This window comes from Penicillium lagena (assembly GCF_028827675.1).
Source record: "Penicillium lagena strain IBT 129212 chromosome Unknown utg000009l_segment0_segment0, whole genome shotgun sequence".
NCBI lineage: Eukaryota > Fungi > Ascomycota > Eurotiomycetes > Eurotiales > Aspergillaceae > Penicillium > Penicillium lagena.
The window spans coordinates 35755-53906 of record NW_026623230.1 but is presented as its reverse complement, the minus strand read 5'-3'; the positions used below and the strand labels follow the sequence as shown (position 1 = coordinate 53906).

At 45.0% G+C, this 18152-nt stretch overlaps 5 protein-coding genes across 5 annotated transcripts; 3 read left to right on the top strand and 2 right to left on the bottom strand.

Moving 5' to 3' along the window:
- Positions 1–1070: 1070 nt before the first annotated feature.
- N7510_011836 (uncharacterized protein) lies at positions 1071–3019 on the top strand (the record flags this gene model as incomplete). Its single annotated transcript, XM_056983760.1, has 3 exons — positions 1071–1549; positions 1613–2933; positions 2975–3019. The coding sequence occupies 3 exons, from the start codon at positions 1071–1073 to the stop codon at positions 3017–3019; spliced, it is 1845 nt and encodes a 614-aa protein (XP_056827921.1).
- A 6759-nt stretch (positions 3020–9778) lies between these two features.
- On the bottom strand, positions 9779–10552 carry N7510_011835 (SDR family NAD(P)-dependent oxidoreductase; the record flags this gene model as incomplete). Its single annotated transcript, XM_056983759.1, has 1 exon — positions 9779–10552. One exon carries the CDS (start codon positions 10550–10552, stop codon positions 9779–9781), a length of 774 nt encoding a protein of 257 aa, XP_056827920.1.
- A 1107-nt stretch (positions 10553–11659) lies between these two features.
- On the top strand, positions 11660–12716 carry N7510_011834 (uncharacterized protein; the record flags this gene model as incomplete). The annotated part of the gene is made up of 3 exons (XM_056983758.1): positions 11660–11908; positions 11964–12395; positions 12447–12716. 3 exons carry the CDS (start codon positions 11660–11662, stop codon positions 12714–12716), a joined length of 951 nt encoding a protein of 316 aa, XP_056827919.1.
- A 2064-nt stretch (positions 12717–14780) lies between these two features.
- N7510_011833 (GFA family protein) lies at positions 14781–15386 on the bottom strand (the record flags this gene model as incomplete). The annotated part of the gene is made up of 2 exons (XM_056983757.1): positions 14781–15194; positions 15261–15386. The coding sequence occupies 2 exons, from the start codon at positions 15384–15386 to the stop codon at positions 14781–14783; spliced, it is 540 nt and encodes a 179-aa protein (XP_056827918.1).
- Positions 15387–16113: 727 nt separating this feature from the next.
- On the top strand, positions 16114–17235 carry N7510_011832 (zinc-dependent alcohol dehydrogenase family protein; the record flags this gene model as incomplete). Its single annotated transcript, XM_056983756.1, has 3 exons — positions 16114–16276; positions 16344–16649; positions 16709–17235. The coding sequence occupies 3 exons, from the start codon at positions 16114–16116 to the stop codon at positions 17233–17235; spliced, it is 996 nt and encodes a 331-aa protein (XP_056827917.1).
- Between the last annotated feature and the right edge of the window lie 917 nt (positions 17236–18152).

The window sequence follows — 18152 nt, the reverse complement described above, 5'->3', positions numbered from 1 at the left end:
GCTACCTTATCCATGCCGCTTGCGGGTGTTATCCAACGGCGTCGGGCTCGGAGATCAAAAACCTTGACAGTGAGATTATGAATGCTTGCATGCATCTCTCTTACGTGTTCATGCCACTCAAAATAGTCTAATACTATGATTAATTAGTTGTTACATCTAACAGGATCCTAAAATCAGGTGTTCACTAGCAAAGCACATTCCCAATAATCCACACAATCAATGATTAGAATACAGTGGTGTTCCAAAAGTATGAAACCAGTTACTCGTTAAGGCGATAGGTAGAGTTTCAGACTTTTGGAACATGAATCTGTACTGTCCATTCTGTAGAGTACTTCGACCCCTATTTTTGAAGGAAACTGATTACTACCATAGCTCAGGCGCTGGATGCATCGAAACGACGAATCAGATTGTGGGAATCAGATGATTTATATCGTGGATGGACACCAGCCGCCGCGCTCATGGAAAGCGAATATGTGAGATTAGCGTCATACACCGCATCCAATGACCGATTATGGTATATTTCAAACTTGATACAGCGGTGTTCCAAGGTCTGAAACGCTCTGCTTACCGCTTAAGCGGATAACGAGTCTCAAGCTTATGGAACACCACTGTATAATTCAGTGGAGCTATGCCGAAGACGAAACCACTAATCTGACATGGCAAACGTACCAAGAATTATTCGAGGTATTACTCATTGATTATATGAGAAATTCGGCATCTTATGGCCAAGTGACTAAATACCGGCATTTGGTAATTCTACTAATAGTAATACTGTTCGCTTAAACATTAATTGCATTTGATTCGATTTCATTGAAATTGTTAAATACGAATACACTCCGAGGAAGAATGTTTTCTAGAGCAGGCTTAGAAAGGCAAAGAAATACACGCCACCCAAAGTAACATTCTTCCATTCTCCCGTGCACATTCACTACGATAAAGAACGGACGACGCTACCTGCTATGGCATACGACCATTAGCGGAACGTGATCATAGAGTCAACTACCACTATAAAAAGTGTCACCCTCATCCACCGATCGAAGTAAAGCTAATATTGTTTTAGGACTTGCATCATGCCTTCATCACTCAAGGGATGGCATCCTGGCGAGGTCGCTGTGCAGCACAAGTTAGGATTTGATGAGGCTGTTCGAACCGGCTGGCAGCTAAATGAAAATTCCATGCGCGAACAACACCGGACATTCCACACCACCAATCTCCCATTCATACCAGTTACCACTATCGATAGTCGAGGTCGTCCGTGGGCCTCCATATTAGTCGGAGCTGACGGAGAGATTGGATTTGTTCGGAGTCCGAATGCGCATACGCTCACTGTCAAATCACGCCTGTGGCCAGGAGAGCCTTTGATCCAAACAGTCGAGACATGGCTAGCACGTCGCCAACATAAGCCCATCCAAATGCGTTATCTCACAGCCGGGCTCGGTATTGAACTTGCTACGAGAAGAAGAAACAAATTTGCAGGGCATATATCAGACGTGACGAAAGTAGGGACTTACGATTTCGACCTAACCCTAACTGTGAATCAGACTTTGGGGTGCGAGCGCTATCCTTTACTACTGATTGTGAATGAATGTCTAATAATTGCTTGAACCACTAGGAATTGCCCGAAATACATCAACGTCCGCACTCTGGCACCGCAACCGGAAACTGACCCACAAATCGCATATACCAATTGCGATATGGATCCTCATGCACGTCTTCCGGAAGAAGTAATAAACTTTATTACAGATGCAGACACTGTTTTCATTGGAACAGTCTACAAAGCCAAAGCAGCGGATGCTGAGAACTATCCCTCGCATGCAGGAATGAATGCACGAAGTGGATTGCCGGGATTTGTTCGCGTCCGTCCGTCTGATGGACGGACTGTTGTACTTCCCGACTACTCAGGCAACCGATTTATGTCCTCGCTGGGAAATATTTACTCATCTGAAGTGGCGGGCCTGAGCATCGTATCATTTGCTACAGGTGATGTCTTATATCTCACAGGCAACGCCCAGGTGTTGATAGGCCTACCGGCTCTCGAATTGATGCCGCGTCAGGCCACTCTATGTGTGCTCGAAACAACCGGATATACGCTTGTGCGTAATGCCTTGCCTGTACGGCAGGTTTCTGGAACCAATGTTGAACGCAGTCCATACAGTCCTCAGGTCAAATATCTCCAAGAAGAGCCTCAAGGGATGCCATCAATGACCGACGCGCCCATTGCACGACTCGCAACTGTGGTAAAATTTGCCAAAGATATTGCAACTTTGCATTTCGATGTCACTTATCGGTCTAAGAAGCAACTAAAAATTCGGCCGGGGCAAGCGATCGCTCTAGATTTTATGGATTGGATGGGACTCCCAGACTACCAACACATGGCTGCTGATGCCCCAGGATCGCTGAATGATGATCGTGTGCGTACATGGACTGTTTCAAGTGGACATGAACGCGGACCTGTATGTGGCTTTGATTTAACAATGCGAGAAAAGAAAGGCGGTGCCGTGACAGGCGCTCTATTCGACGTCATTCGTGAACACGGAGCACAGCAGAAATATGGGCAAGAGATAGACGTCCGCGCCCTCGAAATCGATGCTCCAGTAGTCGGTATAACCGGTGATTTCTGTCTTCCTTTCAGAGGATTAAAAATACTCTGGGTGGCTGGTGGCATCGGTCTCACTCCATTCATGGCCATGTTGGCAGCTCTATCTCAGCGCGGGTCCGATGCCCGGGGTGAATTTACCCTTGCCATTTCCACTCGAGAACCAACAACATTTCTACGCCTTATCGAATCCGCGTTGTCAGCCGATATTTCTAACCTGCGAATATGTATCGACATTTTCACGAACGAAATTGTGTCGCAGAGCAGGACTTTGCAAGATCGGAACATTCGGGTCATCTCTCACAAGGGTCGTATCCAACAATCATACTGGGATACAGTTTCTGGAGCAGAAAAAAGTTTATATTTGCGGACCGGCAGGGTTTGGAGACTCTGCTGTCGATGGACTACGCGCTGCAGGTGTAGATGGTGAAAGAATCTTTCGAGAGGGATTCTTTTAATAATCAAAAACTTGCACGAACCTTTTTCTTGCAGGGCCGTTAATAACATGACAAGCAGATGTTGCTATAATTGCATTTCAAGGAGCCCAGTATGGAGTCAAAAACGAAGGTTATAAGAGCACAATAGCCAGAGCTGTCTTCAAAGGGAGTGATTAGACACTTTTCATGGCCAGCCCTTGGCTTCAATTGAAATCTTAGATCTTTTTGCAAAAAGCTTCAATGAATATTACGAAAGCGTCGTTTCCGTCTACAGAAGCACCGCTTGGTGTTTCAATTTCTCTAATATTTTGAAGCCAGCCAAGCTTAAAAATATGGGGCTAGTATGAACTGTGGCTGTATCAATGATTTCAACCAGACATCTGACAGACGACCGCTCAAGCTCAGACTGACAAGCGCCACGTATCCGAATCTTCTAATTTATCAACTACGAACACGATAGGTATATTTCTATAACATAAAGAAATGAAGTGAAATCAGGAAACGCTCATACACATCCAGGGTATTTCATTAGCGACAGTACTAACAAGAACCTACAGTAGGTAAGTTAATTACACTTCGCAATAAAGGAAATAACTGTAAGCGCTCGCTAAAATTTGACGAGCGTAACCTGTACGGTATGAGATATAACACGGGTCACAAAAAAGATGGCTTCGATTACTTTACTTTGATACGGCTGGTATTTTATAAATGTACCACCATACCTATGACCGAGAAAACTTGTCATGCAACCACAGTTCGTTAAGTAATTTCTTGGCAAAGCGGGGTTATTTCTAAGTATGCCACTTGTTTTTAAGACGGCTTTTCATTCCTTCAGCAATGTGGCGACAGGGCATGGAATTTCCAACTGGATAATCCGTGTCTAGATCACAGACTTACTGTACACAAAAGTTGATCGTCCTCTGCTTGCCAATTATACCGCAACTCTTCCTTTGAGTATTGCTTCTGATCTTTTAAAACAGTCCAACCCAGGGATTTTCACGATAGAAACTTCGACATGGAGGAGAGGTAGATTGCGTGTCCTTCTGGAAACCTTCCTGAGCCTTGAAACTGAACATTCTCTACAAACTTATAGTGGCCAATCGTCGAGAACTCACACAGAACGTGATCTTGACTACTTGCTATTCAAACGACGACGATTTCGTTCTGCGAAAGCCTGTTATCCTTGCAGGCGTCGCAAAGTGAAATGTGATCTCAGTCAGCCCTGTGATAGTTGCAATGTTCGTGGACACGCCGATCTTTGTGAGTATCCACAGAGTCGCATCGGTCCTGAGCCAGCCGAAGATAGGACAAAACACGGTCACCAAGGACACCCTTTCCATGCCTCTCAGGCAGAAACAGCAAATACAAATTCGGTTCGCGGTCTCTATGTGGATGCGGTAGAGCCATATGAATCGAAAGTCCATCTCGGCTCAAGTTCGCTTCCAAAGCTTTTGACTAAATATCAGAATCTAAACCAAAGTAAACGTCATGATGGGCCTCAAGCGGCGTCCTTTGTACCTGGTGCGCACCCGCAGGCGATTTTTGAAATTTTGTGTTTGCAAGACTCGAGTCCCAATTTTCCTTTCACAAATCTCTGGAAACCGGATGATGGCCCGGAGAAGATATACCTCGCTTTACCTGATGACGACGATATTGTAAGGTCGGTGAATACATTCTAACAACAGTATTCGCTCGTTCTAACAGCAAGCGATAGCCTAGTTCGGTTTTGTCAAGGATCGTTATTTCGCATTCTCCCATCCGTAGTGAATTTTCCGGAATTTGAGGCTACGCTCGCTCATTTTCTCGAAACCAGAGCGAATTCGACGGGGAACGCTTCGGCAATGTTTTCGCCCAATACCAGCCCTGCATGGTTTGGCCTCCTCTTCGCTATTCTCGCCTGTGGCGGACAGCTTGCTTATGAAGCGGATACTGAGATACTAAAAGCTCGTGTGTTTGGTATGCATCAATCCTGCCGCCTCGACGCCAACTTTTACAATAAAGGAGGATCCTAACATCCGAACACAGCATGTTGTTCATTCCAATGTTTGAGATTGAGTAATTTCATCTCTTTCCCAACCATTGAAGTGATTCAAACGCTTGTTTTGCTGGTCAATTTCTTGCGGAATCAAGCAGACGCTGGAGCATCATGGTCGATGCTCGGTAAATAACTACAATCTTCACGACATGCATACGTGTCTCTGCTAAGATTCCATTCTGTCTAGGTTTAACCATACGTCTCGCTCAAAGTCTCGGACTACATCGTGTACCAAATCCGGATGCAATAACTGATTCCAATAAAGCCGAGGCAACTGTGAAGTACTACATATGGTAAGTTTCGTTTATCGAAACTCATACGCAGAGACTGATAATTAGCCAACAACGCCCAGGCGCTCTCTGATATGGCAAGATACACTGGTATCTTTGTGTTATGATCGACCGCCGGGAATAACTGTCCTTGAAACCGTTCCATTCCTGCCACCAGCAATACCTGGGGACGATCACCTATATACGTTTTCCGACAGCTGCCATTATCTTTTTATGACTGCAAACAAGATTGTGCAAGCTCTTGATTATGCCAAATCTTCACAGCAACTATTGCCTCCAGAGACAATCCTTGATTACCGAAGGGCTCTCAATGCCATTGAATCTCGGTCTGTCCCTCATGTACAAGATATCTCGAAGTGCCAAAGCAGAGACGACTGTATTCAACACTACTTTTTCCGTACATTTTCAGACTCCGTCATGCTGTGCTTGTGCCGGCCTGCCGTTCTTGCACTTGACGGTCAACGTCAGGATGAGCTCACCGATATCTATCTGAGCCGTTGCCGCTCTGTTTTGCAAACGTACTTGGAGTTGTTGAAGTTGCAGTGTCCGATACGAAAGTCTTGGCTGTTCGTTCACATTACATTGAGCTGCGCTCTTATATTCGGGATGGCTACAAAACGCCAGAGTAACCCTCGAGACGAAGTTTTTCTGATACAATTTTTCAACACGTTATCGCAAACATCCATTTGTACTGGCGTACCGGCTTATCAAACAGCATTTGATCGTCTCAAAAAGCTCTTGGATGGTTGCGAGTGAATTTAGAGTACGTCGATAAAATTATTTCGGTCGAAACTCGGCAACACTGTAAATTATTACCTTTAGTCTTGCCCTGAGAAAGATATAGTCCACTACTAAAATATGTGATTGGCATTATCCAGCTAGAGCCTTAATAGTGCTGAAAATTCCATTCAAGCTTTCTCGGACTAGGTCCAGATATAATAGAATATAGCTATATATGTGTGTAAATGCACTTATTAATCTATGTAATTTCCGTCAGATATGTATCAGTCTGCTTATACCGCCAATAACCTATCGCACTCTGTGAAATAATTATAACTTTAACTACATAAGGCACCATACATAGTGCAGAAAATTGGCAATAAAACTCTTGCTGTATCGTGCCTGCAACATAGCACCCCTTTCCATCGTTCCCAATGTCTCTTTCCTGGACAATGGATTTAGAACACATGATAATCGTAATTATCATAGATCTCTAACCTCTTTTTCTTACTCATCAAAGGGCGGCTGGATGATCTCATGATACCCCATTCCGCGTTCGTTCAGAGTTATCTAAGTCGAATTACGAAATACCAAGCGACCAATATCAACTTGTCAGTACACGACACAACGATGGTGAGCTTTCGTCATACCATTACAAAACAAAAATCTGTTACTTTTGTACAAATTGTAAAGACTCCGTGACACCACTTAATCTTCCCAATTTCCACCGATTACGTCATATTTGCTCGAATTCGCAATTCGTCCAGAAATGAAACCCATAGCACAGTTGAGGAAGTTTCATGGCTCGGTTGACTCACGGAACCTGTTTCTGCTCCCGTAAGCCCTTCTTTGTAGTATTGTTTTTGGTATTCCGGTAGAGGTCGAACTTTCCAAATATTCAATCTTTTTTCACTTCTGTTTCATTACTCACTGCAGCAGTCTGATGGAATTGGCCCCGGACACACCATTCCATTGTTCCAAAACTTCATCATGTGACGACACATGACACACAGGGAGTTTCCTCGTGAGTTCAAACTCTGATTCCGGCAGTATGATGACAAAGACCGCTCGAGTTCACAATTCTGTTCTCGAAGATGGCCGAGCTGCTCCTCTAGTTCCTTCGCGTGTTTTTCCAAAGATTCTGTGTATTGTTGTTTTCGCTGGCGAAATGTCTTTTGCCTGAACCAACTATTAGCGGTGTTTTGTCTTCACTAGGCATCGTACCACGTACGCTAATCGGTTTTGGATCCTTTTTCTATCCAGGCTCGTGGTTTGATTGATATTTTGAGATTTGACGGTCTGCCTGTGAATCTGAGAAGCTTGCCATTTCTTCTTCGCGTTGGCTGGAAAGCCGGGGGTATTTTCAGTCGAATTTTCCTGCACTGGGCGAGCCTTGTTATGGCTCTCAACTTGATCGGTATTCCTGCAAAGGCACCAAAATGGGTCATTTGTTGCTATGTAATAAAGCAAATTTGTGGCTATTTTGCTCACTTTGGCGGGGCTTTCGGATCTGTAGGAGAGCTCGGTCTTGGGGTTTCACACTTCTGACCAATATCAGAGATCGCTGTAGTGAGGAATGATTGGTCCGTGATAAGATCAAAAGGATCTTTATCGTCCTAGAGGCAGTTCAGCGACCACACATCATTTGTATTAATAAAAGGATTTCTAACATTCTGGTTGTATGGTAGCCAAGAATCGATGGGCTGCGGCGGTAGCCAAAACATGGGATTATTCATTTGACTTATCTCCATGGCGGAAAATACTCGTTCTGAAGGGATCGACAGGAAGTGAACATGATGTGTCCGGGGCCAGGACGCGGTTCATTTATATGGTCTTGAAACTACACATGGTCTGGGGGGGCGATAGGTTCGCCCTGTAACGTCTATGATTCTTTGAAAGCCTCGCTAGGTCGACGGGCCATCTTTCTGTAGAATCAATACAGCAAACCTAGGTTCAATCTTGAAATGAACAGCCTAGAGATCCGATTGGGAGTTGGTTTCCATCTTGCCCGAATGCTGAAAACCCGAAAGCCACAAAAGCAGAACTGTTATCGTCGTTGTGACCAATGAGATTTGTATTCAAAAAAGCTTCAGACTTCTTTCCTCAAGCTATCCAGATGTGGAAATAGTCCCAGCTGAACGTACCAATGCGGGGTCTTTAACCGAAAACGTCCCACTTATTTGAGTGGCGTTCGGGAGCACGTGCCTGTTTCAAAGTTTTTATCGTCGACCCGATTCTGGACGCCGGATTGGCAATAAGCTCAGCCTAGCCTCCATAGAGTCATGCTTCCCAAATACGCGCAGCTTAGCTTTGTTTTTCCCATAAAAGTTCGTCACATGACGTAACCAATAATTCTGTTTGTCTACTGCTTGTGACCAGGCAGGCACATCATGAAAGAAAATGAAGAAATAGTCAATTTGATGTGCCAATGACGACGGGACTTCCCAAGTTGGAGAAGGAAAGAAGAAGAAAGAAAAGTCCCAGCTATCTGCATGATAATGTTGAAGCACTATCTTCACAACGATCACGTGCCCTGGGCACGACCACGCTGAGTCAGCTCTTAGCCTAGTTCAGCTAGTAGAGTGGCACCCGGCGGAATCCCTGTCTGCCCGAACGCTATCCACCCATGCCATCGGCCAGCGGGAGTTCGCTCTTCATTTCCTTTTTGGCTACACGGATCGGCTTCCGCTTCGAGACTGTGCCTCATCCAAAAGTCTCAGAGCAGTCCCGGCGACGGATCGCAAAAGCCTCTCTATATCCAGTCCTGAAATGTGATGCCTTACGTCCATGTGGACAACGCATCAAGCGGGAGCGATCGAGCCCGTGCAATTACTCTTCTCATATAAGTTCATACGGTCGTCAGTGTCATCGTCGCCAAGCAAGTCCTATGAGCAGATCAACTGTGCATATCCACTTTGACAGCTCGAGTCAACGTATCCCTGTTGCTCAGGGTGCAAAAGACAACTTTCCCGCAACATATGTTGCTCTTTCATATATTCCTTGTAACCTAAACAACACCAATCAGAGAAGTCGTACGTGATCACGAACTGGCTTCTCTATCATCAAAAATATCAATGTCACTAAAATTTGCCAATGATGGTCTACCTCGGGAATTCTGTTGTCTTTTTCTTTCTTCAGAATATTTAAGAGCTGATGCAGGTAGAGGGAAGCTTCCTGCACTGTCAGTGGATTTATCCAATAGCACACCATATGAAGAGCCGACGTCTCACGTCCGTGAGATCTTCTCGCTCTACGACATCTACTACTGATTTGGTAGGAGAAGATGGTTCACGATCCGATCTAAGTTATCTGGACCGTTTTCAATAGCTTGGGATGCTGTGGGGCTTAAGAATATTCCTAATCGCGATCAGGGGCTGGATATCTTGGCGAGATCGAATAGCCTGAATGACGGTGTTGGAGAAAAGGGAAAATTTCATATGTTTGGTAGTGGAAGACCCAAAGGCCTCATAAAGTCCGTCAGATTCTGACAGACAAATAGATTCGTTTGTAGTAATATTTTTATCCAAGAACCAAGGTTAGAAAAATCATTTCAAATTGACCATTGTCTGGAGCCAGTAAGGTAAACAACTAAGAGAACAGAGCTCGGGTCGGGTTAAGGTCGCCATTTTAACCCGCAACTGTGCGGGTTATGATGTTGTCTAAATATACCTTTCTTGGTACTCCGGCGCGTTAACTTCAGTTATAGCCACCCTCCATCAATAACAATGCTCTGTCCAGTCATGCCAGAGCCATCCGCAGCAGAAAGCCACAATGCGAGGTTTGAAACATCAGACGGCTTCAGAATCCTTTTAAGGGCCTGACGTTCCAGCAAGCTCTTTTCGTACTCTGGGGTAATTATATCTCTTTTTTGTCTCTCTGTCGCAATTGCTCCTGGCATGATACTGTTGACCCGAATACCCCTCAGACCGAGCTCATGGGCTAATGTTTTTGTGAGTCCAACAATGGCGGACTTGCTGACAACATATGGTGCCATATCGGTCAGAGGAGTAGCCCAAGCAACACTGCCCATGTTGATGACCGAGGAAGTCTCGCTGAAAGCTGGCAGGAGTGCCTGGGTGATAAAAAAATGATGGCGGAGATTGGTAGCGAGACCTTTCTCCCACAAATCCAACGTAATATCGCCCGATTTCTGGCGTTTATCGTTGGCGGCATTGTTAATGAGGACATCAATTTGAGGGTAGAGTTCCAAAAGCGAGGCAGAAACGGACTTAACATCGCCCTCAATGTCTGTCACGTCACAATGCATGAAGATAGGTGGGTAGGTGACACCAGCCTTTTCGAGTTTCTCGATAAGCTGACACGCGGCTTTCGTAAGGATGTCGAGTATGACGACCTGGGCACCCTGATTGGCAAATGCTTCAACCATTGCGCCACCGATACCGGTTGCGCCGCCTGAGATGATCACAATTCTTTTGCGGAGAGTTGGATAAACGGCAAATTGAGATGTTAGCATGATGGAAGATGCTTGGGAGAATACTGCAGTGGGATAATATAAAATCGATGAAATGTGTTGAAAGATTCGGACAGATTTAGAGAAATGGGTCAGCAAGTCTCAAAACCGACACTTTCGGCCCAATTTATACGGATTACTCCCAAGTCGGGAATTTCCTATTACATCAAAGACCGCTCCCCGTAAATTTATTGCCTGTTATGGTAAGCTTCCGCTCCGCGGGCGGTGACGCTTAATTGTTTATGTGTATCCACCACTGTGAGAACGTGAATATTATTTCATAACGTAATTAATCTCAACTTCTACATAATGGTAGAAAATACAACCATGTTGCGTGCAAATCAAGTGCAGCGTTCTTTGCATTTAATGTCCTATTCGATCTCCTTCTTTTGTCCTGAACTTTTCAACTGTCATACTGTTCTACCTTTTGGCGTATGCTATATGAGAATTCGATCTCGTCCTGTCCGCCATTCCTAATGGACTTGACAGCTTATTAGCCTTTTCTCGATTGCCCTCAGGAAACTTTAATCCACGTAACTCTCTTTCTGGTCCGGCTAGTGTGACTAGCGCGCAAATTAATGAGAGCGGCAAAGTTCACTTGTCGCACTCTGGCCCGTTTAGGCAAGTCCGCAGAAGGTGGCAACATCCTTTTTAAACAATAAAAGAGACCAAGATTCGCAATTAAGCAGTTTTAAAGCGTGCAAAGAGAGTGCATTAATGTTTGATTCTTCAAAAAGTTGGGTTACCACCGCCTTAATGGTTTGGAAAGGAGACATAGCAAGCTATGATTTGAGGTTTGGCCCAGTATTACCATCAATACAGAGGCTTACTAACATATATTCTCGTCGTAGTCTGGAGAGATCCTGCATATTCTTTCCGCACGTGCGGGATCCAGAAAATGTGCCTGAGATTACTGGAAAATTTCACATCTGTCTCTCTCGTGCCGCTTGGTTCAGAAGCATCAAAGTGAGAACTAGAGGAATCATGAGAATGTAAGAGCATCTCACAATGACGTGATGAGTTTTCTTTGCTCAAGTTTTGAATTTTAGTCCACCGGACGACTTCTTCATATCAGACGGCCGGGAGCAGCTCACTTTCGAACGACATCAGATGCTTGCATCATCCAAGACTCTTGATTCTTTCCAAATGGCTGCTGGAGATTACGAATTTCCATTTACAATTCCGCTGTCGAGTAACATCTTGGAAACAATAACAGGTCCGAACCATGAATACCACACCTATCGAGTAGAAGCCGTGTTGGAGCGTCGCTTCAGGAAAGATTTAATCGTTTCGCGACCGGTAAAACTTTACAGCACTCCTAATCCGGATATGGTCAACATGACACAAAGCTTCCCAATGGTACGGACGTACACACTTGTCTACAAGGTAGACTAAACTAATATTTGATTGCTAGGCTGTCGAGGGTCTTTTCTCTCAAAATATTCAGTATAGCATTTCTATGCCGGATCAAAATATTCCTTTCGGCAGCACTTTCCTTGTGGAATGCTGGTTTGCGCCACTGTCGAAAAGCATCAAACTTTGTGCTCTCACAATCGAAGTTATTGAAAAGCACTACTTGCGATTCGATGCCACCGCAAGAGAGTCAGTACGGGATAATATTCGTTATGTCACCTCAGCAAAGAACCATACAGTTTTCACACAGAAAGAAGATGTCACCGACGAAGCTAGTTCTGCAGAGACTGAGTGGCGTATCAAACAGCCAGTTTCTCTACCAAAGAGCTTGCAGCACTGTTCACAGAGTATTTCGACTCAAAATATCAAAATTGGACATGCTCTGGTAATAATCGCCGATTTCCAAGACGGGCAAGGCCTAGTATCAACCAAGGTGTGCAAATCTGCTCAGTATTCGAGATCTTGCAACTAAACTCTGGTCCAGGTCATGAAAGAAATATCATTCAACATTCACATGGCAGCCAGTGTGATTGAGCAAAGTGCCATCGTTCCTGGTCAGGATTTTAATCTTTTAGTAACCCACGGAAGTCCTCCTCCATCTTATGGTAAACACACTTCGGATCTCATTTTCGCGAACTTACCTGAGATTGGTGCCTTGGATCATCCAGTATCAAATTGCGGAGCGGTTCCAATCTGCTTTCGATTTTCAGAGTCTCCGCCCTGTTACGAGCAACTTGGGCCTACTGATCCATGATGAATTTACTGGAAATCTTGGTCATTTAGTTAGACGACTAGCTTGCCGTTTCATGCAATAATCATTTTAGCCTATCTCCTTTGTTATTGGTATAACCACGTACTTGTGTGTTCGAAATTCCATACACGGTGAATAGCGACGCGCTCTCAGAACCCTAAGCAATTTCTAGATTGCGCTTGGAATCATGTAGTTAATCAGCTCAACTTTATTTCTTGGTGGATCGGTATCTAGAAAGAGTTTGATATGGTCTTGCTTGATACATATATCTTCCTCTTTCCCCATCAGTTACGCCACTTGGAATGAACTTCATTTCGTCTAAATAAACCTCGTGCTCCAATCGTTGTTTTCTCCAATATCCGACACCACGCAAAAGACAGATATTCGGACGCAATAGGGTAAAAGGACCAAGTATTCAATTGAGCGGTCATAGATGGAATATATCAAATTAAGCAAAGGCGATCAGATAGGGCCCATATTTTGACTAAACCCGTAGCTGAATCCGTCGAGACCCGAGTGATATTCGGTCGGAAGTCCAGGGAATGTGAAACAAAAAATTATCGAAAAGAATATCGAAATTTCCAATGGCACTAGCCGGGATAGGAGGATTACCAAGTATATTATTGAAACTGAATGGGTCCTGCGATAAGTCTTGACGATCTGAAGCCGAACTTCATTCCAATAGGCAATTTCACCAATTCTTATAGCTTGAATGTCGCTACCGGTAGAATTCGGGGGCTTTGCGGTGCTGCGTTAAAATGAGTTTAACGAAGCGAATTTGTCGTGCATTGACAGCGAGAGTTGTTGGATTCAACTTCAGATACATTAGAATATGATGGCGGTGAGACTCAGGGAGAATCGGAGAGCCAACCCAGAGACCTGATCATGGAGATCATGAGGGAGAGGCAACGAATGGAGTGAGTTGTATTGACTAAGTGATCTTCCAGAAGGAAAGGTCTATTTACAAGCGGCGGTGGACGCCGACACCTCAGGCACCTACCTGATCACCTATTTGATCAATTTGTTCAATTCCTCTCTCTCTTCAATCTCTTTCAGCATATTTTTGAAATCATCATCGTCATAATCGTCAATTTGCTTTCTGAAGAAAGCCATGTTATTTTTCAGCCAAGCTCCCTCTTCTCCCGCCTGTTCTCTTCTGGTTAGCCATTCCTTAGAATGTAGGTAGGTTGGTCGGATTTTAGAAAGCTTATTTACCTTATAGAAAAGCGAAACTGTGTACATATTTCCGCCCAGTGGTCAACTTGCCAAAAAGAAGTTTCATCCAAAATAGCTTCAAGTTGCCCGCCACCTGCGTCAGTCAGTGCCAGCTGTCCCGGGCCTTGGCATCGCAACAGACTGTCACCTTACGTAATGCGAGCTGCGGGAAGTCGCAAACGACGGTTTGGCTCGGAGGTGAGTTTCCTTTTCCGGACGTTCTGCACGTCAGAGGCAGCTCAGGATTGGTGCCTCGCGTTTTCCAGTAAGATGAGGAAAAACGGAATAAAACCAAGTTTTTTCGTGTATGCTATTTTACTTTTGCCAGTCATGAAAACCCAATCAATGGATGAATGTTTGAAGAGCAATAAAGAAAGGACAGTACCCATGCTGATCACGATGGCCAAGCCGTGGGGCCGTGCTTATCTAGGACCAGTTGCAACTCATTTCACGAATCAGTTTACTATATACATGCGCGTCAATGACGAAACATTCCTCATGATGACATCGACCCACACGATGCATTTGATGGGCATAACTTGTTGTTTCGGCGCGTAGTTATTACCAGACATGCGCAGCAGGAGGTATTCGGTGATGAAATTCTGCCGCGGTACTGTAGTTGAGCGAACGAGAGGCATTGATGTTCACATTGGTCTTCATATATTCTTGGTTAGTACCATCCATGTAAACTTTCAGATACAGGTGTCATTTCGGATTTAGTTATATTTCGGACCAGGTTTGGGAATCAAAGAAGAAATGCTAAATCAGCAATTTATGCCACCACGAATGGTTTTCAGCCAATAGTAAATATTGAAACTGGAAGTTGGAGAGTCTTGGTACACACTTAGGCTACTATACATGAAGGCCATCCTCCACAAATTGCTTTGCACCTTCTGTAGGAGCTTTCCAGGCAACGCGGTCCTTGGTAAACTGCTCCATTGTGGGTCTCAATTTAGTCTCGTGCAACGAGAAGTCATCCACGCTGCCAACACGCAGAATACTCATGCCGGGGAAAGCTGCACCGACACGGTACATGAGCGAGCCACATGTGGAACAAAAGTAGTTGGTCATGGTGTTTTCTTTGCCCGGCTCTTTCACAAAAACAGTGCGCGACTGGCTGTACCTCTTTAGATTATCGCGGCCACGCAAATGCTTCAAGTGCGTATCATAGACCGTGAAATTAGTTGCATGCATAGATGCGGTAAGCTTGTGACAGTCGGAGCAATTGCAGACGAAAGAGCCAACATAGCCAGCTCCATGGGTTGGCTAGAAGGTTGATACAGCTGTTAGAGCCGAGCAGAAATGACAGTAGGTTCGAAATACACGACTTACGAATGACAGTTGCACTGCACCGCAAAAGCATGTGGCGGTCGCTTCATCCTCCGTGGACCAGCCATCATCAGCACCTCCAGCTAGAGGGAAGTACGGCATTGATTTGTCAACAGCTCTGGGCGACATGTTTCTTGCGCTTAAACAGGGTCGTAGTTGGAAACGTGGGATGGGTGATATGCTTCGTGATTAAAGAAGAGCGAGGATCTGGGAGACAAAGCGGACTGGTTTATATACCTGCGAAAATGGATCGAAAGGGGCTGTCGGTGTCTGGTCCCTCACGTTGACTGTTCGGATTATCAATAAAGAGATGCTTTACTTGCTTTAAAATCATTCGATGACCTAGTCTACCCATTACTCAGCAAAGAGCTTAAACCCTTTGACTCCCTTGGCTTTACGTATTTATGGCTAGCAATTCAATTATTCATTGGCTCCTTAATTGACTTTAAGGCATGATGTGCCATGGCCCCTGTGTTCTTACTAATTACCCCGATCAGTGAAGTCTTGAAGACTAGCGCTACCCCATGGAGTAGGCGACCTAAGCGATCGAAGCGGGAGCGAGATAGCCGAATTTATCCGATTGGTTCAATCCCATCTTAAGTGACCCCATCTCTTGGCATTCCTAATGAGAATGTGGTCACTCGGGGAAAGACAAATGTGAAAAAAGAGTGGATCCGTTTGTCAAACTACGACGAGCGAGCCGGCTTAAAGTTAAATATATGTTCATACTTGTGGCATAAAAGGGGGGCCATTTGGTGGTGCTTATGATTGTCGTGCCATTTGTTGCCAATATATCACCGTTCATCTTCTGTCGGTCCGGCGAATACTCAGGCGCAATATCAAATTTCTTGTCGCAATGTCTCTACCGACCACCACCAGCACCTGGGCCGTGCATGGCACTGGCCCTGGCGCAGGGACAAGTGCGCTGAAGTGGAAAGAAGACCAAGCCTCTATCATCGTTAAGCCCAACAGATGTACTGGTGAAATTTCAGGCCGCCTGACTGAACTACCGCGATCTCGTCAGTAAGTCTTCAGAGCCGAGCGCATTCTGCATATAAGTCGTGTTCTAAGGAGATATTGTTACAGTCTGTCAAGGCACATACCCTCGCAAGGTAAAGGAAGGCGTGGTTGCTGGCAGTGATGGTGCTGGTGAGGTTCTTGCAGTTGGATCTAGAGTTTCCCGCTTCAAGAAGGGCGATCATGTTGTGACGGCTTTCTATCAAGACTTCTTCAGCGGCCCTGCCCCTACCAAGTCTATCGCAGACAAGGCTTTGGGGGGCTCAGCTGATGGCACATTTCGGCAATTTGGTGTTTTCGATGAGCAAGGCTTACTGCACCTCCCACCCAACCTCAATTTCCAGGAAGGGGCAACTCTTTCGCCGCTCTTACAGTGTGGAACAGCCTGAACGGATTGCAGACCCTTAGGCCGGGTGACTGTGTTCTTACCCAAGGGACTGGCGGTGTCTCTTTGTTCGCTATTCAGTTCGCTCTAGCGGCTGGCGCTACGGTCATTGCTACCACCTCTTCGGAAACCAAGGCACAGAACCTCAGGGAAATTGGAGCGCATCACATCATCAACTATCGCGACGAAAGAAACTGGGGAAGAAAAGCGAAACAGCTGTCTCCGCAAGGCCTAGGTTGCCATCGCATCATTGAAGTAGGTGGACACAACACAATCAAGCAATCTCTGGAGGCTGTTACACCTGGAGGTCATGTTGCTATTATTGGTTTCCTAACCGGAATGGACAAAGGTGAAGATCATCCCTCCCTCCTCGAGCCGTTCTCTCGCACGTGTGTTGTTCGCGGCATTGAAATGGGCAATCGAGCTCAATTTGAGGAGATGATTCGTGCCATTGGGGTCAACAACATCCATCCTGTGATTGACCCTGCTGTCTTTTCTTTCCAGGAGTTACCTGCAGCATTCAAGTACCAATTTGAACAGAAGCACATGGGAAAGGTCGTGGTCAATATTTCCTAAATCTATCGCGGCTACGGTCTTGGGCCTCGCTCAGGGCAATCAAGAATACCAGGCTTGGACGATGGATGTGTTTGCGAAGATCCCGTTCCATGATCCACCCCTCTTCATATTTGATCAAGAATCAGACAAAACCACTCCATCTTGAGCTATGTGTGGGGTCATAAGTGTCTCCAATCCTGCCATGCTCCTCTTTCTATTGTGTATTTATTCCGGTTATGGATGTTTCTGACGCATGCCTTAATATGATATATTTTCATTCATTGGATGATCACTTTTAAAAGAAGGGAAGACGAAGTATGCTAAAACAAGCTAACTGCCAGTACATTGGATACTAACCAATGTTAAAGACGAAAGGTCTTCGTATCCACTCTTAATAGTTAAATATAACTGCTTTGTAATGAATGGGCCGGTTATTGGACTGATTTAAGAGGGGGGTTTAGAAACCAGGGGTGACAAACGTGCTTGTCAGCGCTAATCAAATTTCCAAACCTTGGCATTCCAACTGTCAGCATGCTCAAAGCCAATACGCTTCTTACACTACATTACAACGATATCTAGCTTGGCTTTTCTGGGGTTCAATTGATAACAAATCACCCACGGCGATCACGATGTAATGCAGACAGATGATGATTAGATCAGGACGCTTTAGATAATACCAAGAACAGTTCAGTTATTCGAACTCCAGGACAGTATAGTATGTCTCGAAATTGATGTCACCACCTACATGCTCTATTGTTTCACGAAACCTTATTACTGATATACTGCTATATTCGAAAAAAGCTCCCCCCGATACACTCACAGATTGTTTCTCAGACCTTATCTTGAAACACGCCAGTCCAAGTCTAGTTAATGTCCACAAAAACCCCTATCAAACTGTATCGTCTTGCATGAACGGTAGTAAATGAGTCATCGTTATA